This window comes from Vigna umbellata, chromosome 1 (assembly GCF_029865625.1).
Source record: "Vigna umbellata cultivar VRB3 chromosome 1, Vumbellata_1.0, whole genome shotgun sequence".
NCBI classification, from domain to species: Eukaryota; Viridiplantae; Streptophyta; class Magnoliopsida; order Fabales; family Fabaceae; genus Vigna; species Vigna umbellata.
Window position 1 is genome coordinate 39,155,636 of NC_142165.1, and position 22,167 is coordinate 39,177,802.

General features: G+C 35.1%; 5 protein-coding genes across 7 annotated transcripts; 2 read left to right on the forward strand and 3 right to left on the reverse strand.

The window, feature by feature from the left end:
* Positions 1–1,388: 1,388 nt before the first annotated feature.
* LOC124821539 (auxin efflux carrier component 1a-like) lies at positions 1,389–4,737 on the reverse strand. The gene is made up of 6 exons (XM_047293438.2): positions 3,379–4,737; positions 3,042–3,279; positions 2,863–2,948; positions 2,328–2,485; positions 1,861–1,937; positions 1,389–1,683 (listed from the first exon to the last, which is right to left on the reverse strand). The coding sequence occupies exons 1-6, from the start codon at positions 4,529–4,531 to the stop codon at positions 1,617–1,619; spliced, it is 1,779 nt and encodes a 592-aa protein (XP_047149394.1). The 5' UTR covers positions 4,532–4,737; the 3' UTR covers positions 1,389–1,616.
* Positions 4,738–6,056: 1,319 nt separating this feature from the next.
* Positions 6,057–6,945, reverse strand: LOC124821543 (protein C2-DOMAIN ABA-RELATED 4). Its single transcript, XM_047293441.2, has 3 exons — positions 6,804–6,945; positions 6,636–6,731; positions 6,057–6,554 (listed from the first exon to the last, which is right to left on the reverse strand). The coding sequence occupies exons 1-3, from the start codon at positions 6,912–6,914 to the stop codon at positions 6,264–6,266; spliced, it is 498 nt and encodes a 165-aa protein (XP_047149397.2). The 5' UTR covers positions 6,915–6,945; the 3' UTR covers positions 6,057–6,263.
* A 189-nt stretch (positions 6,946–7,134) lies between these two features.
* Positions 7,135–9,580, forward strand: LOC124821541 (uncharacterized). The gene is made up of 5 exons (XM_047293440.2): positions 7,135–7,824; positions 7,920–8,021; positions 8,103–8,168; positions 8,626–8,707; positions 8,810–9,580. The coding sequence occupies exons 1-5, from the start codon at positions 7,135–7,137 to the stop codon at positions 9,280–9,282; spliced, it is 1,413 nt and encodes a 470-aa protein (XP_047149396.2). The 3' UTR covers positions 9,283–9,580.
* A 1,019-nt stretch (positions 9,581–10,599) lies between these two features.
* On the reverse strand, positions 10,600–16,546 carry TOC64-III (translocon at the outer membrane of chloroplasts 64-III). Its single transcript, XM_088102964.1, has 13 exons — positions 16,196–16,546; positions 15,946–16,098; positions 15,654–15,778; positions 15,165–15,290; positions 14,605–14,787; positions 14,309–14,453; positions 13,848–14,016; positions 13,438–13,572; positions 13,088–13,288; positions 12,190–12,317; positions 12,067–12,118; positions 11,650–11,719; positions 10,600–11,084 (listed from the first exon to the last, which is right to left on the reverse strand). Exons 1-13 carry the CDS (start codon positions 16,396–16,398, stop codon positions 11,002–11,004), a joined length of 1,773 nt encoding a protein of 590 aa, XP_087959090.1. The 5' UTR covers positions 16,399–16,546; the 3' UTR covers positions 10,600–11,001.
* Positions 16,547–18,387: 1,841 nt separating this feature from the next.
* Positions 18,388–22,026, forward strand: ER-ANT1 (endoplasmic reticulum-adenine nucleotide transporter 1). Of its 3 annotated transcripts, none has more exons than XM_047293432.2 (4): positions 18,388–18,476; positions 19,347–19,629; positions 20,390–20,761; positions 21,077–22,026. In XM_047293432.2, exons 2-4 carry the CDS (start codon positions 19,369–19,371, stop codon positions 21,386–21,388), a joined length of 945 nt encoding a protein of 314 aa, XP_047149388.1. In that variant the 5' UTR covers positions 18,388–18,476; positions 19,347–19,368; the 3' UTR covers positions 21,389–22,026. The 3 variants fall into 3 exon arrangements, with proteins under 3 accessions (XP_047149388.1, XP_047149387.1, XP_047149390.1); XM_047293434.2 differs by lacking the exon at positions 18,388–18,476 and adding an exon at positions 18,484–18,981; XM_047293431.2 differs by lacking the exon at positions 18,388–18,476 and having other exon boundaries at positions 18,483–19,629.
* Positions 22,027–22,167: the final 141 nt, after the last annotated feature.

Sequence of the window (22,167 nt, forward strand, 5' to 3'; positions counted from 1 at the left end):
CAAATCGTCAATTTATAGAAAACTTAATTCTAACATTGATCAATTAAATAAAAAGTTTGATCACTCTCAATTTAATTACAATTAAGAGTAATTTAAAGTTCATTTCAAAATTTGATAAAAAAAACAAGTAATTGTATTTAATATACATATCAATGAATAAGTTTTTTTTTTAGTACAAGAGATGGATGCGTGAAGGCGAATCTATAGATATAATGCTACTTACCTTGATTAACAAAAAATAAGAATGTTTAATTAAGAAAAAATTTAGATAGTATACTTAAGGTTATGTTTATTTGATAAAATAATTATACTAATGACAACGAAAGTTGTGAAGGATTAAATACATAGCAATGTTAATATATATAATTTAGGTATCAGGTAAGAGTATCTTGACATGCATGCATACTCAACCTTACCTGTACAAATATTGGGCCTCTGGGCCCATAAACAATTATTTTTTCTTTGCACGAGTCAGACTGATTAAAAAATATATATTTAAACCAATTTCTGATGATTAAATCATTGAAAACAGGTTACATTTGTAATAATTATATTAAAATGAATTTGTTATTTCATTTATAAGGATGAATAGTTTGTAATAAATAACATATTAAGTCTTTTTTTTGTAATTTTGAATTTTTTGCTTGAAATAATAAAAAATCAAACATGCTTCGAGCACAGCCAGATACTCCTGACTAGATTTATGTCAAAGATCAGATTTATAACCATCAAATATGCGTGATAGATTTTAATTTTATATGAAAGTTATCTTGACTTATATTACTTCATTTCAATTATAGTAAAATTCAGCGAACATAATTTTTCTTTAAGAAATTATAAAAATACCCAATTTTTTCTTTAAGAAATTATGTTAACTTAACCCAAAAAATACCCAATTTTTTCTAAGGTATCCGATTTTTATAATTCCAATAAAAAAAATTGAACTTTAGATTATGAAAGTTGTCCCCTAATATTCCAAACGAGTCGACATCGAATCAAACACCTACCTACGATGGGGTCCCTTTCTTCACTATACCTTCGTATATTTCCAAACACTTCAAACATAGTCAAACTCATTTATTACATTTATGGATTTCAGACCACGTCATCAGCTAAATATTCAATGACAAAACATGCTGCTAGATACAAACATCACACATGTAACATGTTCCAAACATCTCATTACAAAATCTTAAATTCATCACTAGTTAGCTCAAACAAACTTTTTCTTCAAGATACTTCAAATAAATAAGTCGGGTAAACTTTTTTCTTGAATTCAAAATTTTTAACAACATTATATATTTCCATCTTTCAAAACATAGAATTTAATTTTATAGAATATTTTTTATTTAAATTTTCAATAAAAATGTGAAGAATAACAAGAAATCAAGGAGAAATTTTAATTTAAAATCTAAAGAGATGGTCATTTTATAAATTAAGTTTTCCTGAAAAAAAAAATTATCTACAAACATGATTTTACATTTTCACTAAAAGCAAGGACAATTCATGAAAAACGAAAACTCATTCGAGGATCAGTGCCTCCTATTCTATCATGCGTTCTCCTTCTCTAAGAACTCTGCATGGGCGTCACACGTAATCTTCATATTCTCATTCTCTCATAACCCCAGCAAGATGTAGTACACCAGTGTAATGGGCAATGCAATCAACATCCCAAAAATAACTCTGCATTTTCAATACCATTTTTCAATTATAACTCCTATATTTTACGATCAATACAATTATTTAACACTGACTTTAACCAAGTTAGAATCTTTTTTTTGATAGAAAACAGAAAAAGTAATTCATTTCATATCAGGAAAGCAGTAAATAATTATAATGATAACTGTAATTTCTGCTTACCCTGTGCTGAGAATATCAGGGTGCACATTGTATTCCTTTGCAAAGACAAAGGGGACAATTCCCTGAGGAAGAGCTGCCTGTATATTTATTTCAAACGCCAAAATCAAAAAACAGTCAAATGTTTGTTGTACAAGCACAACCTCAAGAAAGATATTTTCATGATTAAAACCTTTTTTTAAGGTGTGTGGGTTTCTGTTCTGTTCTCTTTTCGGACTCAGTCTTTGCATGCCAATTAAAGATACCATTTTGCAGAGAATTTGAACCTTTTTCCGAGGGAACCAACCACGGTGCAGATCGGCATTACAGCAGAAAATTTAACCAATATAATATCTTATCTTGGCAGAGCTACATATATGCTCATACATATTTAAATGCAATGGAATTTCTTGAGGTTGTGTGAGTGAATATTGTATTGGTTTTGTTGGAAAGGAGCAGAAAGAAAGAGAGAGAGAGAGAGGATTGGATACCTGAACGATGGCAACGTGTAAGAGAACACCTTTTAGTCCAACGACCATGGAAGCAGCTGCCATGACAGCTGGACCTGTAAGGAATCTCACGGCCATGGAAAAAGCTGCTGTGGAATTTCCACATGCTATGATCCTCGGTTGCAAAGCCATGAACAGACCTGTTGTCGTGCATATCAATCCATCACAATTTTTCAGCAGTATGTTTTTCAAACTCACCATTTCATCATCGTCATCATCATCAACCCCACCAACACAATATAATAATACCAGAACAACACGATACTGTTGTTCTTTCTGCTAGACTAGATTCATACAACTACACTTGCCCACTTCTTTATCAAAACAAAACATTTAATATTTGTCAACCAAAGCTAACAAAGAATCGGAAAAGATTTCCTGCTCCCTCTTTTTCTTTTCCAAGAAAACAAAGGTCAGAACATGTTAATGCCTTCCTACTTCTTTACACTAATTAATTATACTTTACCAAATAAAGTTATTTTCCCATACACGAAGGACGACCACTGTCTATACTTACCAAGACTAAACATGGCCATCCCAAGCCCTGCATCTGACAATATGGAAATGGACTTGGCAATAATCATAGGCATTTCAACGTTCCACCTGCCAACATACCATACCACCAAACAAACACAACAATAATAATCAATTAAACGAATCATGAGAACGAAAATGTTGAACAAGGAAAAGACTTACCTGAATGAAATAAGTGACCAGGTTAAGCCGATCAGGCTGGAGTAGGTGTTGGGGTTTCTGATGAGTTTCCTCCACACCATGATCAAAATAAGCCGTGTCATTACACTCGTTGGAGGCATAGCTTTTTGATTTCCGTTCCCAGCTTTCTCACCTTCATGCTCATTCTCAGCCCCTCTGTTTCCAAAACTAAAACTGTCTTTCTCAAGGTAGTCTTCTTGACCGTCTCTGTTACCCTCCACTGTCGATCACAACGACCATAATGATAAACAACCAAACTAAGATTAAGGTAGAAATGTATTAGAATGTATACACACACATATATATGTGAAAGCAAAACCTTTTTTGGGAGACACGGCGAGCTTAACTTCTTTATGGTCGTTTTCATGTCCGGCAAACACATCGGAAACAGGGGAAGCACTTGAACTCCAAACGAACATATGAAGTTCCTTGCTTGAATCCTCTGGTTTGGGGTGGGCGTGGGGGTGTCCATTGGGCTTCTTGGGACCATTTTTATACGTGGCGGGGGAGAAGATGCCGGGGTTAGGAGCAGGGTAATGATGTCTGGGTTTGTCGTTGTTGTTAGTATTAGCAGCGGTGGAAGCATCTTCGTCGTAATTGGAAGGTCTGGGAGTGGGTCCTCTGGAAGCAGAGAAGCCATAAACGTCATTGGTAGCGAAGTTGGAGTTACGAGGAGGGGCCATCATGGAGTAAAAGTCGGAGTGGTTGAAGCTGGAGGCTCTGGGAGTAGGGTTGGTGGAGGATTGGAGCGAGTAAATCTCTGCATTGGTGAGGTTGGAAGGGCGAGGAGTGGTGGAAGAGAAGCCCTGGGACCTTCTAGAAAAGATGTCGGATCTGGAGGCGTTGGATTTTCTGACGGTGACGTGGAGCTTTCCGTCCTCTTTGATTTGGGTTTGGGTTTCCAAGGGCTGTCGTCCATCAAGCGACATGACGTCGGAGTCCACGTGGATGGAGACAATGGTGGCGCCAGTGTCTGGAAACTGCTCAGAGATCAACATTCTGGCGCCTCTGTACTCGAACATGAACAACATCAAGGTGTACCAGATGATGCACTGGAGTACCACTATCTGGACCATCAAACTCCCCGAGAACTCCCCGTACATTCCTTTTAGTAACGGAATGCCCATCACCAGCGTGTTCGGGAGGGTGGAGATGGAGAAGAGCGTTATGGTCCACTCCAAACTCCCCCTCTTGCTCACGTTGCTCCAGATCGTCAGCACCACCAACACGATCATCTTCTGCAGCGTGTCCGCCGCGATGAACCGGAAGTTCATCTCGTAGGGGTTGTTCGACGCGATGAAGTGGAAGGAGAGTAGCGGGACTGCAAACAGAGCCACGAAGCGGTTTATGCCGGAGCATTGGTCCGGGGAGAAGATTTTCCACCATTTCACCGAACCATAAGCGAGTATCATGGCCACATACAGTGGCAGCATTGCGGTCATGACGTGGTAAAAGTCGGCCAAAGTGATCATTTTGTTCTTCCTTCGGATGGTTGAGTGAAGTGAGTTTGGAGAAAGAAGAAGAGAGGTTTATGAGAGAAGGTGGGAGAGAAGGACAAAGTTGGTGGGGAGAGAGAGAGAAGGTAAAGACGATGATGAAGTTGATGAAGGAGAGGCAGAGCACGTGTGTCTGGTTTTTGAGGTGGTGTGGAAGTGGGGTAATAATGAAAATACAACAAAAATATTTTCATCTTCGAGAGGTACGTGCGTGCAACGAGCTTCCACTTGCAGTTCAGTCCCCAACACAGAGAGAGAAGGGGCTGGGGATATTGTTAATTATTTTTTTTCCAAAATTCTTTGTGTTTTTTTTTCTGCCCCAACATTAAAAATAAGTATTCACGTTGGTATTTAAAAAAATAAAATCAACATATTTTAAAACATTAAAATCACTGTTCTTCTTTAGTATATTTTAAAAATCACAGAAAAAAAAATCCAGCAGCAAATTTAAATTTAAAAAACAGATTTTTATGCAGACATTTTGGTCAAAAGTACTTTATCCATGTTTGCTTAAACATTAGAAAGTTGATGCTCGCAATTATATAATAAATATGGGTATTAATGTAAACTTATGATCGGACTTAATTTAGTTATATACTTCTTATTCGCACCTTAATAATGTATTTATTGAAAGTAATGAATATGTCAGTAATTGAAAAAAATAACTGAAATATCAATGTGAAGGTGTTACTGGTTTGGTTATTTGCATTGCTACTTTTTTTCACTTTTGCTAGACATGGTTAAGTCTTAGTTATTTCAGTTTAAGAAAAACATCGAGAAATCTTTTGGTAGTTAATTACAAGTTTATATAAAAAATGACTTTTGCACCGTACAAAATTTCTTTCAATATTTGTTATTAATGATCAGGCTTACACACTATTCATAAAATTAATTAAGTTATTTGTTCCTTTTACTTTTATATAAATAGTGATTAAGAAAAAAAAGAGGAAATAGTAGTATATATGATATATGTATCTCCTATAAGGGATAAGTGAAGCGTGCATGGAAGTTAATGATGGAAGACATTGAAGAGAGCAGAGGATGAAATGGGAAGAGTAGTTAGATAATGAATTCTCCAATTTCTAAACGCCATGCTTAGTTGCACGCACTACCACGGCTTTTTATGTTTCCTAAGACCATAAAACCAGTGCATGCATTTCGATTTCAACTCCTTTGTCTTATTTACCTCTTACCTACTCCATTCCTTCAACCAATGTCTAAATATTTTCTTGCCCAACCACCCATATTTCAAACACATTCCTTCAGTCAATTTCGTACACATCACACTTCCCCTTTCATCTTCCAACACCTTCTATCTCTTCAATCCACAAATTTAAGTTTACTTCCAATCTCAAAATCCATTCAAGTGTTCTTGAATTGAATCATGACATTTTTTTTATCTTTAGCGAATGATAAAAGTCTAAATTAATTAACATATATTATAAAATTGACCTTCACCATTCAAACATGTTTGTTACCTTTGTAAACCATGATTTAGTGATTAAACGAGAATTAAAAAGCTGTAAAATATATACAAGAAATAGCATATAAGCAATGTTATGAGTGGAAAACGCCATAGATTGGCTGGCCTCTCGTGAAGCCTACAATATTACACTAGAAATGGGAGAAAAAAAAGTAAAATGAAATTATATAAGTAGAGTTGAAGAAATTTTTGGCGTAGGAAGCAGGCATGAATCTTAAAGAAAATTCACAATCCCTTGGCCCCAGGAAGATCAATCCATTCCAATTGAAGTTCCAGCTCACCGCTTTCCACGTGTCTTAGTCTCAGAACAACATCTTGCAGCACTTTACCATTCTCAAAAACCACGCAACTTTCCTCCGCCAGGCAGTTTTGTCTACACGGATGTATTCTCGTGATTATGGTTCCATTCGGAAGATCTTCCACCTTCATCTTCACGGCTTCTATATACGGTGAGATATCCAATTCCGCATCTCCCATTTTGTCATCCATGGAGAAAGTGTCATGATCATACACGGTCTGAAATTATTAATCAGTATTAAAATGCATCAACCAAACCGAAATAATAACATTATTTTTTCTTCTGTTATGTAGTTTTACCAGTATCACTGGAGCAGAGGGATCTGTCACAGAAAGCGTAAGATCTTCGTTCCACTCAGGGTTAATGTCCTTTTTAATCACACGAGTCTTGAGCCTCTGCAGAAACAGGTGACGATTGAGTTCGGATAATTAAGAAAATGCTTGGTGGATTATATTAAAAGAAGAGACCTGTTTATCCATCTTAACGACGACGTATGGATCGCTGGTGCTGACATCGCGAATGGCGAGGTTGACGCCACGCTTGACGTGAATTCTCAGAAGGCCGAGTAATTCATCCATGTTTGAGACTGGTGTACCTCCCAATCACTGTCTCCCTCCTCCTGGCGATAATATTGTGTAATTTATTGGTGTAATTGCTATAATTAAGAGGAAGAGAGAGATGGAACGTTTGTGTGATTGATTGTGAGAGATACAGATTGACGCTGGCTAGGGTTGGATTGGTTTTATAGAAGAGAGGAGAGTGGTTGAAGGTAGTCTCCTTGCACCTTCAACGTGTACGATGTTCCCCGCTACTCTCCTCCGATTTTGTGGTTCTCTTTTCACAACCCTTGCTTTATTTTATTTTATGGAACTGGAATTTCTTTCTAAATATAATAGAAAGTCATTTAAAATTTACCAAAATAAAATAGTGATTTCCAAGATTGTTGAGGTGTGCCAAAGTATTGTGGGGGATGCATCAAGAGAAAGCCCAAACTGGGCCCGGCTCCAGTATATAACTTTTCAATTGGGCCCGGCTAATGATGGATTCCTCCAAACAGAAGAAAAGGAAGTGGCGGGAGATTTCTTTTCCCGCGCGATGGAAATGGAACCCTGGGAAGCCCTTGGCGTCGATGAGTCCGATCTCTCCGCCTTCCTCCGCCCTTGCAACGCCCAATCCAGCTCCTCTTCCCTCATTCCTGGCCCTGCCGGCGCCGTCCAAGCCGTTATGAGCAACCGCTGTCTCGACGACCCACTTCCCACTCAGGAATTCATAAGGCGCGTCGGCCTCGAAAGCCACCGCGATTTCGGCACCAATCCCTGGCTCTGCGCCATCCAATTTGTGCGCTCGCAGGGTATGGTGGACGCTGATGACGTCTCACACGGCACGCCGTTGAACTCGATCAAGAACACTGAAAGAGTGCCGCTGGTCGTAGCTGTTATCAAATCCTGCACTCCCAACGGTCTTGGTGACATGAAGATTACGCTCAAGGTACTCGCTCTACTTTTACTCTCTCTATCTATAGATGTATGTAACTGCTTTCATATGCGTTTCATGAGAAGATTCATATGAATTTCCCATTTCAGGATCCTACGGCCACTGTTAGTGCCAGTGTCCATCGCAAAGTCTTGGCGCAGCCGGAATTTGGGAAGGACTTCGCTGTTGGTTCTGTCGTGGTTCTGCGCGAGGTCTTTCTCCTTGATACTGCTTCTTCTGTGTCTGTCTCACACCTTTTCAATTCTTACATTTAATTCTATTATACTTTACAGGTTGCTGTGTTTTGTCCTACCCGCTCTACCTGTTATCTGAATGTAACATTACGCAACGTTCTACAGGTAAGCCGTAGGGTCGTCTCTGTTTTTCATTTCAGGTTACTCCCAATTAGTTAATGAATTCAATTCCACGTTCTAGACGAGTTAGGTTACTTTATTTATAGAGTTTAGTTTTCATCCATTGTGAATATAACATTGTTTTGGCTGTTTATTAGTAAGAAACATAATATTATGTTTTTTAAGTTAGTTCTTTAGGAACGACAAATTTATCATATTTGTCAGTCTATGATTAGATGACACTGGTCAATACACTATCTTCTCTTATTAAGTTTAATTTATGTGCATTGTCAACGTAGATCAATCAGAAATCTCAGTAGATATGACTTTCAAGGTATTTATTGCAAAAATAGATAGACTTGATACATTTATCAATTTATGATTGGATGAAAAAATTGTATAATCCTTTTTCTATACATATGCTTATGTTCAGGAATACATAGCTTGTTAATATGTTACACAGGTCTTCTCCAAGGACTGTGGACCTCCATCAGAACAATTAATACATCCTGTACGCCCAGTGATACGCGCTACACCTAGTACGGGTAGGTGCACATCTATGAATCAAGTATTCCTGAACACATTTTTTGTGCGTAATTGATAATGCCGAGCTATTGGAAACTCATACATGGCTCTCTTTGCAACAGAAAGGCCTGAAAGGTTGTTTGCATCTGGAAGTACATCCTCTCCGCCCCTGGAAAGAAATGAAGAAATCATGTCTGGTCTCAGATTTGAGTCAAGCTCTAGACAAGTAGCAGATATTGACCGGCAGCGAGCTGAAGTTTTGGCTTCAACGTCGTCTCACAGAGAAACTGTTTCAGAAAGAGAGAACTTGCCGTTAAGTCTGGATAATGCTGGACATGTGGAAGTAAATTGTGTTAGTGAGCTTGATAGTGAGATGGAAGATCAACCCAATCCTCCTGAATTGAATGAAGAAGCCGATAGTTTAGCGCAGATTGCTCAAGGCAATAGTTCTACATCGAACTCAGTTCATACATCTCGTGCTGAAAAAACTGAGATGGAAATTCAGTTGGAAAGTCAGAGGCAGATGGATAGTCAAAGAAGTTCAGTCCCCCATTGGACAGACGAACAGCTGGATGAGCTTTTGGCGTTTGATTGAGGTAACAATTTCTGTTTGTCAAATCAAAAGTATACTAGAGGATGATGGTATATCCCCAGTTCGCATATTTGCATTTTAAAGATGCATGCGTTTGGTAAATATGTGCAAGAATACATTCATTCATAGATGAGAACTGGCTTGTCTCTAATTCCATTTAGGAATGTTACAGGTGTTTGCATTTTGTTTTTCTTTTGCACTATTAATCGTGCTTTATTTTATTTTTCTTTTATATAGAATAGTTAGGTGTTTATTGTTTTGATTATTATACTACTTCATTGCTATCCTTGTGCCCTTTTAATTATTATACTACTTCATTGCTCAACCAACTATTTTAATTATTAAGATGTTTGTATTATATAGTATAATATTTTAATGAAATGTTTACTATTTTAATTGTAAAAAAAATCATATAATTATAATTTTTTACATTCCTTTTAATTTTCAAATAGTTTAACAATTTTTTTTATCAAACACTTATAGGTAAATATGTTACTTCATTGGTTTCTAGCTATTGCGTATTATTTCATCTAAACACAGTCACTAAGAATATACCACATTCATGTTAAACATTTATCAAACAATAAAATGAATACAGATAAACTGTTATTTCAAATACTTTTTTGCATATTTTCTATCTTATACTATTTTAGTTATTACATTCTTTATTTTAGTTTTTAATAATATATTTTCTAAAATCATAAGAATTCAAAATTTGCAAAAAACTAAAACATCAAATAGTAAGAAGAATGTCAAAAATATAAGTTTATATAAAAATATATAATTATAATTTTTTACATTACATTTTTATTATGGTAGCTTAACACCTTTTACCAAAAACTTCGAGGTAAATATGATAGTTTATTGGTTTCTAACTAGCATTTTAGTTAACAATTATAAACACAATAAGAGCATATCCATTTTAAATAATTTTCATCCTAATATTTAATTGTTTTGCGCGTATTTACAAAAACATAAAGCCTGCATTTAAGCAATTCAAATCCCTATCAAATTGGAAAAGTTGATATTTCTTACTAGAAAAAGACAAGGGCAGAAACATTTTCAGAAGCTCTCTAGTAGCTTTCCTTTTCTCTTTAAAGACAGCTTTTCCATCGCCTTTAAAATACATTTAATTACCTTGTCAATTTAGAGAGGCAAAATGGATTTTCTAGAGCCATTCCTCCACTGCTCCAAGAGGCACTTTCGGAGGTAAATAACAGCTTAACACTACCGAATGAAAGAGTTCAACTGCGCAAAGTAATAAAGGACCAGCGACGTACGATCCATTTTTAAGAAAAATGCACAGCTGTAGTCATAATAAGCACTAACAAATGGGGAACATCAGCTGGGCAAAGATTATAAAACTGTGAAAGTACAATGGAGAAACAGTTAAACACCGAGCTATAGTCCTACGAACCGCCTCACTTGACTGATTACAATCCGAATATATTTACCTCCAGCAAAATTGGGACTCATTCTGGCAATAAATACGTAACTTTTGTCAAAAGAACCTGAAGAAGGGATGGTACGATACATGCTTTCCATGTCTAAGAATTGATATGCCTCAAAGCACAAAAGAATCATTATCATTTTGCAGAAATCACATGCGGATTACTCTTCTATTATTGTAACTAGAAACTCACTAATCGTCTCAGCGCTTATAGGTCACCAGCACCACCAACAATGAATTGAAGACCCTTATCCCATGCCAAAATTATGTACCTACTGGAATAGCTTCCTCAACCTATCAGCCGCTGCAGATGCCCTTTTGTTGGTCGGCTCAAGTACAAGAGCATGCTTAAAATCTGCAAAGCACAAACCATTGTTAGCAAAAACGCAGGAAAATTTTCCTATCTTACCTAAAATGAAAACAATCCCAATAAAACAAGATGAACCCTGTCAATATGTTCTAATTTGAAAGTGAAACTCCAAATTTCATCACATTATTTTAAACTACATAAAATGTGTGTGAAGTTCGGCAGTCCAATATTTGATTTTCCATTTCAAATTAAAAATATATATATATACTAAAAACAAAATGATAACACCTAATCAGAATCAAGGAAATACAGGCTCTGGGACAGATTTAATTCCTAATACATGCAGTGGGCCACTTCAAATAAAAGTTTCCAAAAACTACTCTAATCAAATAAGAGTTTGTGTTTTCTATTCTCAAAACCAGCAAAGTATAGACCCCATGCTTGATGTAATACTTATATTTTAAAAACTTAAAGAAAAGATGAATTCATGCATGCGTTTAAAAAAAAAAAAGGAAACGTGTGGTATAACGCATTGATATTCCTTCTCAATTTTTCTAATGAAATAATAAGATGCAAAAAAAAAATGTCAGAAAGAATGAAAAGATTTTACCGTCAATTGCTTCCTTGTAGTAGCCTAGCATCTCTCTAGATGTACCTCTACGAAAATAGGCCTTCACATTCTGGGTAAAAGGCATAATAAACACGTTACTATAAAATTCTTATGGTATAATCTACGAATTAAACAGTATGAAACATCATTTTTCCTGCTTTATTCCATTAAAGACACTATCATCTTTCTCTGTTTTCTCTTTATTAAACTAAATCTGGAAGCTGATGCAAAGTTGTTATACAACTCAAATGTCTTTGTAATTATATAAAGACTTTATTTTAGTATGGCAAAGAATAGTGGTTAGTCTTCAATCACAAAGCTTTATATTTTAAACCCATGCATATTTGGAATGAAGACAAGCTTTTGCAAGACTATGATGACAAAATCCATGCACAATGTTTTTTTTAAGGAAGTCACCTTTTTGTCCAGACTAATTGCCTTGGTACAATCGGCCTCAGCTTGAAGATAACTGGATAAACAGAGGAAACAAATCAAGATTTTGCCTGACACTTTCAACTAATGGCCAGAAGAAAACACTACCTTCCGAGTTCTAGATACGCTTGAGCCCTGTTACTATAGTACGTTGCATTATCACTACAGAGTTTGATAGCTTCTGTGTAAAATCCAATGGCTTTCTGCCACTGCCTATCTTTATATGCTTGATTTCCCTGACATTAGTAGCAAAACATTGCAGAATAGAGGGTTTAGCTGAAAATAAATGCAATACTCAGAATTAAACAGCCAAAATTACCATATTTGATTTAATAAAGAATAAAAAAAAACTTTCTCCTAAATGGACTAAAGTTTAAATTATGTAAGTAAAGTTCACCTCCATTATTAGGATAGATAGTTAAATCTAAAACAAAGGACAACATCGGGGACTGCAAAGGCAGAATTATAGCGTCCCAAAGCAAAGTTTAACTATACGTTTGACATTAATGAACTAATGAAAGTTATCTTTTAGTTTACATAATTCTGGCATATAGTATTTTCATGAAAGACAAGATTATGTCAAACCAGAAACAAGAACTCTCCTACATAAAAACTACGAAAACCAATATTAAAATTTATAAGATGCTTGCAATGTTACTGTACTCATACATCAGATCAGACGAAAACAACAGAAGTTAATGTAAGTTTGCCAATTAGCTACAACTTTGATGAACATACACCAAATGAAACTTGTAAAAAATCCATCATTAATATGCATCAATATCAGATTGAAGTCTACGCATCAACCACAGAAAGGAAAAAACGAACTTGATACCAAAATCCAACATATTTTCTGATAAGTTTAGATAAAATAACCAAAAAAATGTGGCTCACAACATTCAGTTTTCAAAATCATTGGTGTTCTAGAAGTAAAACAGTGGCAGTTGAATTGTACGATCACAGTTAAAATCAGAGGATTGAGTTCATAATTTATTTAATGTCATACCTTCTCTTTAGCGAACTCAGCAGACTGCTCTTTACTGACAACATTTTCAGATGGTTTGCTTTTGGAAGCAATATCAGCCAGTTCTTGGAGAGTGGTATAGACGGTCTGTAGTGTGTCAAGTAAAAATCGATCACCACCATGCCTGGCTATCAAAGACACTGAAATAGGGTACTTGTCATAAAATCCCAATGGTATTGAGACCTGAAAGGATAAATCAAGAAAACACAAATGAAAAATGCATAACCACCATCACCACCAAAGCTTTACTCACTAGGTTCAATTCTACACCAATAGAAAAGAACAGCCTACGTGTAATGTTGATTTAGGAAACAATTTGCTGAAAAGTTTACCTGGCAACAGCCTGAGATGCTTGCAATACTCAACAGACTAAATGCTCGGCTCTGATAATCATCTGATAAGATCTCCTTCCCACCTAATTTTGGAGGTGGATCAGCTACTGTGGGGATAACCAAAATTCCTTCATCCTTGAAAGTGTTAAAAAATATGCAACTCAGCACAACAATGTCTTGTTTATAAGGAACTCAGGATATAGTCCTCATACATAGAGAACATAAAACTTCATGGAAGAACATCTACAGGAACTTGACTTTATTTTTAGCAAGAAAAAAAATTATCAAGACACTGTTTAAGATCAAATACTTCAGAACATGTAAGTCAAATTCAATTGAGAAGGCATAAAGAATAACACAAAAATAAGGGCTTGAGGAGACTAGGGTGCAGAATGGTGTCAAATTATTACCTTCAAAAGCAAATTTATAGCCGAACGCATCTCACTTCTGATGGATTTGGAATTTTCAATCTCTACACCGGATACCTCAAATTTTTCATGCAATTGTACTGAAACAGAAGGACTTAGGTCAGGTTTTACAGTGTTCATCCACTCATCATGTGTATGTTTGAATTCATGCCTGCACAAATATACAGAAAATAGTCACTATATGATTGAAGACTTCGGCGGACAGTCATAATAACACAACAAATGTTAATTATTCACACCCAGAATGATGAATAATAATTGAAAACAGAAAGTATGACATGGCTACCTTGTGGTTAGCCCAAATGTTAGTAATAGAGTATGTGATACAATCCCAAAGAAAAGTTTTCTAAATGACAGATTGAAAAGCATGCCATTATCCAAACCAGTGTTAACAACAGTTTGCAAATTATTATAGTTACTCCATATCACAGAATCTGACTAACCTTTGTAGGGATTGCATAATGTTAGCAAGTAACTTCAGTGAAGAAGCTTTCACTTCACCGTTTGTTTTCTGACCAGAACACCCCTTCAAGCTTGGAACCCTCGAACTTATATAGTCCCCAAGATTTATGTGCTTCAATACTTGCCCTGAAGACAGTTGACGATGAACAATAATTTTTGGATTGCGATTTCATGAATAAAGTTGTACAAACAAAGAAGCAGCGAGTGACAATTGTGGTAAGAGCTTTTAATAATGATTGAAACAAGAGGGACCATATTAAAGGGAAAGATGACGTACTTCCAAAAAGCTTCTCAGTAGCTTTGACCACCACTTGAGAACTCCTGTCAAGAGGAACATTTATATGCTGAAAACAATCATCAGCTATAATTATTTGTCTAGGACTGCGTTGAACTACAAATGGTGCTTGTAAGAGTATATGGCCAACTCGACGCAATATAGAGGGATCCTTTGCAAACCAACCTGAAAATGGCATTTCAGAGTTAAAAATTTGTAAAGTGCAGCAGATGGCATATTAATAGCCTCCACATACAAAAATTTAAGTACAGGCAACTATACAAAAAATGTCTCAATGTATAACAATTATAAGAGTACATCTGTTCTTCCTCTTCCTGGTGTATTTTTGCATTGCCTTAATTTGTATTTAAATTTCAAAAGATCTTGTCCACTGAGAAATATTTAAAAAACAAAAAGGCCCAACATAATAAACAAAGGCAACCAAGCAATTTATCCTTATATCACATAATAATAATAATCATTCAAAATAAATAAATTAAACAGTCACTTGAACCCATAAGCTCATAAACTAAACTACATTAAAAAATTTGAATTGTCCATACCAACAGTGTCCAGACTTGTTGAGATAGGTATGATTCCCAAATGTGAAACAGCACCATGTGAGGGTCGAAATCCTAGAATGCCACAAAATCCAGCAGGTACCCTCACCCCACCAGTAGTATCAATACCTGTTGTAAATGACGGTGCGTAAGTATAAAAAACATTCTCCATTGCATCGTATAAACGTGTAACCCTCAGATATCACCAGGAAGACAATTAAACTGGCAAATTCTTCAAATAATTAGTTATTGTTACGAAGATAATTAAAAATACAAGAAAAGAAAGATGGTATGTATTGATTACAATATAACTAGAAGAATTCTCCTAACTAAACGTTTGGATAAACAATACCATAACCACTTGCGGGAAAAGAAAATAAGATAAAAGTTTATCCCATACGCTAGCTAAAATCAGTAAGAGTAGCAATGAAGTAACGATTTGCACGTCAAAAAATGGATAATAGGCAATAAATAATATATGAAGAAGCTCACCCAATGCAAAGTCAACGAAATTGGCAGCAACAGCCACAGCAGCACCACTGGAGGATCCACCCGGTACTCGTGCAGGTGCAGCGGGATTAGTCGGTGTTCCATAATGCCTATTCTCACCACCGATACTGAAAATTAAAAAGAAAAGGTCAAACAACTCATGAAATAGCAAAACAAAACTCAAACCCCTACATGCAAAACAAGAGCACATCGTTTACACCACTCTCTCACAGGCATGCGAATAGTATGTTGCGATGTAATTTTTTGGAAGGAACTGAAAAAAAAAAGGACAAACCCTAGAGCAAAGTCATCGACAACGGTAGTTGCAACGCAGGTGGCGCCTCCTTCGACGAGAGCAGAAACCGCGGGAGAAGTGGAAGAAGCGGGCTCGTGAGACCTAGCCCACTCGGGATGGCCGAACGTAGAGACACGTCCTTCGATGTCAAATCTGGAAAGAAAATCGAAATCAGAGGAAGATGAAAAATGCTGTTAAATAGTAAGAAATAAAGGAAAAGACAGAATAGCAGTGATTAGGTTAGGTTTACAAGTCGGAGAGTGCGAAAGTGAGGGCGGTGAGAGGATGAGGAGCTTTGGGAGGAGCAGGCTGCGGCGGCGGAAGGAGCTGAAGCTTCTCGAGAAAAGCGCCGAAATCCTCTCTGACAGACTTCTTGAGCTTTCTGGTGATAAGAAGAATTCCCGCTAAACCCAGCCCCAACAGAACCCATAGGTTGGCCGATTGAGTCGCCATCGATTGATTCGTTTGATGCGATACTCTGTTTCAACTCCACATCCGAAGCACAGCACTGCGTGTGTATGGTTTTACGAAGAAGACGCACGGAGAAGATAGGATTCTCTACTCTCGCCGCCTCGACTTCCTTCTATCTATCTCTCTTCCCTGTTAAAATAACTTCATTATATAACAACCACAACATCTTTTCCTATTGGTCTCTTCTATACTATAATAATTTAAATTAAATAACATCAACTGATTTAAAATATCTAGGTCGAATAATTTACATATTATTAATTACGTAAATTATTTTAACTATCCATTTAAATAACGTAAAGACTAATTTTTCTAATAAAGGTTGACATATGTTATCAATTAACTAATTTTTAATTAGGGCATAACAAAAATTTTACCAAGTTATTTTCTTTTTTAATCTTTTTTCTATTTTAACAAATATAAAATCAAAAATGAGTTGTCGAGTAGTAGTGTAGGTGGTGTAAAAAAAACTTTTTTTAATTATTATAATCATAATTAATTTCATTTCAAAACAATTAATTATCTATTGGGTTTTCAACTTGAGATTGATTAATTTTAGAAAATTACAAGTTGTTACTATTTGCAGTAATAAAAACTCTTACTTGATCTGTGTGCATCAAAAATAGAAAAATATACAAAATTGAAAGAAAAAAATGGTAAAAATAAATCATAATTTATAAATTTCAAATTCATAAAACTAATTACTTGTTTTACAACAAAATTACAAATTTAAATTTTTACCTCACGGGTACTGCCGAAAATACAGTTTTAATTTGAGTGACTGGTCAATTTTTTATAGATATTTTATTCTGATTGTATGTTTTCTACATAAAAACTAAATTTAAAAAAAAAAACTTGTTTGTAGGTGGAAATATCAAACAATAATCTCTTTAACTTATTAGAGTAGTTTTTTTAAATTTAAAATAAATATTTTTTAAAGGAACACTTACTCAATAAGCAAAGAGGATTTTCCCATTGAAGTAAAGGAAAGGTTACTTATTCTGAAATAAATAAATTAAATGACCAAATAGAAAAATATAAATCTATTTGTTTTATTTAATGAGTACTTTTAAAAAAAATAGAGACAAGAAGAGTCGTTAATATTTAATTAATTGTTGGTGTGATTAACATGTTAATTGTAAATTTAGTTAGTATTATTCTCTAATTAAAATAGTATGCTTCGTCGATAAGGTAAAATGGCAAGTAATTTTGATTTATCATTTATTCTTCTACTACTTATTGTTAAGTAAAGGAAGTATATATAGTTAGGATCAACCACATAGTCAATTCATTTAGCTTCTTTTTTTTTTATTATAATTTAAGAAAGACTATAACAACTTTATTCATCGTTATAATTCAAACGTGGATGAATACATGTAGATTACACGTGTTCATGGAATCAATGTAAATCGTTTACTCTTTACTTATAGGTTATTAGAAATCTAAAACAATAGATTAAACACAATTTTTAAAAATAATTTGGACAGTAAAAAAACTACCTATACCAAAAAAAACTAGCAAAATTTTCAAACCAAAATAATTATCTACCTTAAAAGAAACTATTTATGAAATGAATAAAAATTGTTTATAATAAAATAATTTTTGTGATATAATTACTAATTCACATATTTTATTATATTTAAAAAATAATGTTTATTATGAAATAATAATTTCGTAAAACATAATTTATTTATTCATGAATTGAAAAGACCTATTCTTATATCTATATTATGAATCTTAAATGTAGAATTTTAACTATTTTTTACCTGTATCTCGCTTTGAAACTCAGAATCTTATAATCAAAAGACAACTATGTGATTTTTGAAAGCTTCATAATGTCTCAAAGACATGTGAACCAAAACCAGTAAGAATGTTTTTTCTTTTGGAGTTTAGAGAAAAGCCTTATTCTTTCGGATTTATAAACAAATAAATAAAATTTATCATTTCAGTTTTAATTTTCTTCCACATGCTGGGCAACCTAAAAGAAAATTTGATTTGTCAGTCAAATAAAAACAAACTCACATCTCATCCTTGTTGCACTCCCACTCTCTTCTCTTCAGGTACCCTTTCCCCTTTCTATCTTTCTCTCCTTATTCGTGCCATTTCAATTTTTCATTCCACATTTCATCTGCTAGTTATCACATTTCTTACCATCTATTCTCATCGATTGCTATTCTTTTCACCCATTTATGCCATTACCGTCTACCATCTCATCCTTGTTTTGCATCCAAACTTTCTGGATTCTGGTGGCTTCAAACCATTCCCTTCGGAACCTCTGTGTTGGGTGCAATGGAATTCACGAACTTTTTTTTTTCTTTTCAATTTCTGCTTTATATAAACATGCCCCGGATTCTACTTTTAGTTAAATTTTCGTAGGAGTTGGCCTTTTTCCCGTGAAATCTAGAATTATACTATTTTCAGTCTTTGAACATCAGAAATCAGAATACACCATTTTCGTTTTTCCGTTGTTCATTTGAAGATTAAAGAGGGAATAAACCTGGTTAGACGTGTTTGAGGGGACAAGTCCTTTTTCAGCAGTTTCTTCCTCACCTATAATTTGCTTAGGTGTGTACTCGGCTGTGCAGCTTGCATATTCTTGGGGATCTTCATTTTTATCTAACCTGCTTTTCATCTTCTTTTGCTGTAATTTTTATTTTCTGTTCTTCTTCATGGTTGAAACGAACCCGACAGTTTGCATGGTTTTTTGCTCGATGAATGCATAGAACAGAGTTATGCTTTATGTCATTGCTATTTCACTCTATTTGTGATTATTGTAAGATTTGGTGTTTGTTTGGTTTTAAGTCGAGGAGAATTGAATATAACTGTTGAATTTAAGTCATGTATACATTGATATGAACCACGTATTTTTATTGGAAGTTTTGAGAGTTTATGTCCACTTCTCGTTGTCTATGTTTTAATATATCTGGCAGGATTAGAGGGAAGAGACTAAAAATGGTGAAACCAACATATGAAAGATTTTCAAAGGATTTTGTAATGGGAGGAGCAGCAGCAATCATATCAAAGACTGCTGCAGCACCAATTGAGAGAGTAAAGCTTTTATTGCAAAACCAAGGTGAAATGATTAAAAGAGGACAACTCAAAAGACCATACTTGGGCGTGTCTGATGGCTTTAAGAGGGTCTTCACAGAGGAGGGTTTGATTGCCTTTTGGAGAGGTCACCAGGCCAATGTTATCCGATACTTTCCCACACAGGTGAGTTATTCACTTCACTGGCATCCTGATTAGTGTTAAATAAAGACTAGTATCCTCACCCTCACCATTTATTTTTCTCTTCCTTTCAAGTTGTCACAACTGTGAGGTCAATGGGCTATTGTTTGTTAACTTTGTATTGTTTTGTTTTCGAGTTTTACCGAACACTTCCACTAAATGATATCAGGGAAGAGAAAAAGAAAACAAAAGAGTGAGTATGTTTAGTTATTGGGACTTCTGAGTGATGGGTTTAAACTTAACCATTGAATATCTGGGTAATTATTTCTCATGATATTCTCCAAAACGTCAAACCAAATATTATACTCATTCTTTTGTGCATTGATTTTGCATTCTCTGTCATCTAATTAGGTATTCAAATTAGAGGGAACATCTGTTAACTTATTTCCATCCTTTCTATATTCTCAAATAAATCATTATATACCTTATTTTGGAGCCTTGGCTTATTGTATTTTCCATTGCATGATGCATCTATAAGACTTTGCATCCAATCTCATTCTTTGATATATGATCGCTTCCAGTCTGTTCTGTTACGTTAACCTACAAGCTTGATTGCTTTATGCTTTTCCTGACAAATTGTCAATGCATGTCAAATATTATTAATAACCTGTGTGTTGTTTTTTTCATAAAATAATTCTCCACATATATGGAAAAAAAGATACATCAATTCCTGGAATCATGTGTCTCAAATAATAGTTTTTTATTATTAAAATAATATTTGAGCAAACAGTTAATTGGTCTATAGGCTTTCAATTTTGCATTCAAAGGTTACTTCAAAAGCATTTTTGGGTATTCCAAAGAGAGAGACGGGTACATTAAGTGGTTTACTGGGAATGTGGCTTCAGGCAGTGCTGCAGGAGCAACAACTTCAGTTCTACTATATCATTTAGATTACGCACGTACACGATTGGGCACTGATGCAATAGAGTGCCGCGGTACCAGTCAACGCCAGTTTAAAGGACTAATTGATGTGTATAGGAAGACCTTATCAAGTGATGGAATTGCTGGATTGTACAGGGGATTTGGCATTTCTATTTGGGGAATTGCCATGTATCGTGGGATGTACTTTGGGATCTATGACACCATGAAGCCTATTGTTTTAGTGGGGCCATTTGAGGTAAGAATTTTTGCCTTCTATTGCTACGGGGCTGGTGATATGTTTAGTCTGTTCCACAGTGGTGTGTGTGCTAAATATTGAAGTTCACATAGATTCTGCAGATTTGCATTGATAGTTGAATCCTTGAGTCTGAACATTCATTTTCAAGACGTAAGTCAAAAGCTTTTTTGGAAAAAAAGATTGCCATGTTTCCTTTGCAGTGTACTTATCGTAGATGCATCTCTTTATTGTATGGCACTTTCATGAATTTAGACTGTTGGTTCTGTTTGTTTATGCACAGTCTTTCCAATATGAGTTTCGGTTTATTTTCTGCAGGGGAACTTTCTTGCTAGTTTCTTCTTAGGGTGGAGCATCACAACTTTTTCAGGGGTTTGTGCATACCCTTTTGATACATTGCGCAGGAGAATGATGCTTACCTCTGGACATCCAAACAAGTACCGTAATTCAATACATGCATTTCGTGATATTGTTGGACAAGAGGGTTTCTTAGCTCTATTTCGAGGAGTTACAGCAAACATGCTTCTTGGTATGGCAGGAGCTGGGGTGCTTGCTGGATATGATCAGCTGAATAGCATCTCATCCAGACATAGTCACTATAACGAGACAAATCAAAGAGTTTTGAAATGAATGGCGGATTTGTAAGCGAGAAAACCATAATATAGAAAAGGAAAATTCATCATCTAGAATGCATATTATGCCTGTTTATTTCAAAGGTTTGATCTGAAGGATCATAACGGAGGTATTTGTTCTGTAAAGTTTAAACTAATCTATAGTTCCATAAGTAATCACATTTATCATGTCCAAAAGTTATGTGGTTTCTTAAAGGGAGTGTTGCATTTTGGGACCTTAAAAGTCATACTTATCTTATAGAATGAATACCGTGGGTGTTCATTTTAAAAATCTGGTCTCAAGGACCATAAATAGAGAAACTTTTGGACATGGTAGCCGAAGGCATTTGTTCTATGAACCGAACCAGGGTTCGATCCTTGAATAAGGTAGACTTGATTTTTAGGTCCTTATTAAATTCTGCCGTTTTAGTGGTGAAATTTAGATTTGATAAATTTTACTGCCTTGATGTAAATGTAACTGTTCACCTTTTGAAGTTATTTAGCTTGGGATCGGATTAGTTCAAGGATTAGTTCAAGCATAGGGAAATGTTATTTGGTAACGTTTCAAGACTGCAGAAACAGTCAACCCATCTGTCTGTATATAAAGAATGGTGTTCATATGGAGTATACAATGCATATTTACATTGCCTGCTTTAATTATCTGTATTAATACTATCCTTCAGATTTATCTATGGAAATTGCCTGGAGTAGAAGATTTATTCATATAGATGCATATCTCATGCCAATTGAGTATTTATACATCTTTTCCATAGCGGTTCACCGTTTCCAATCATTAAC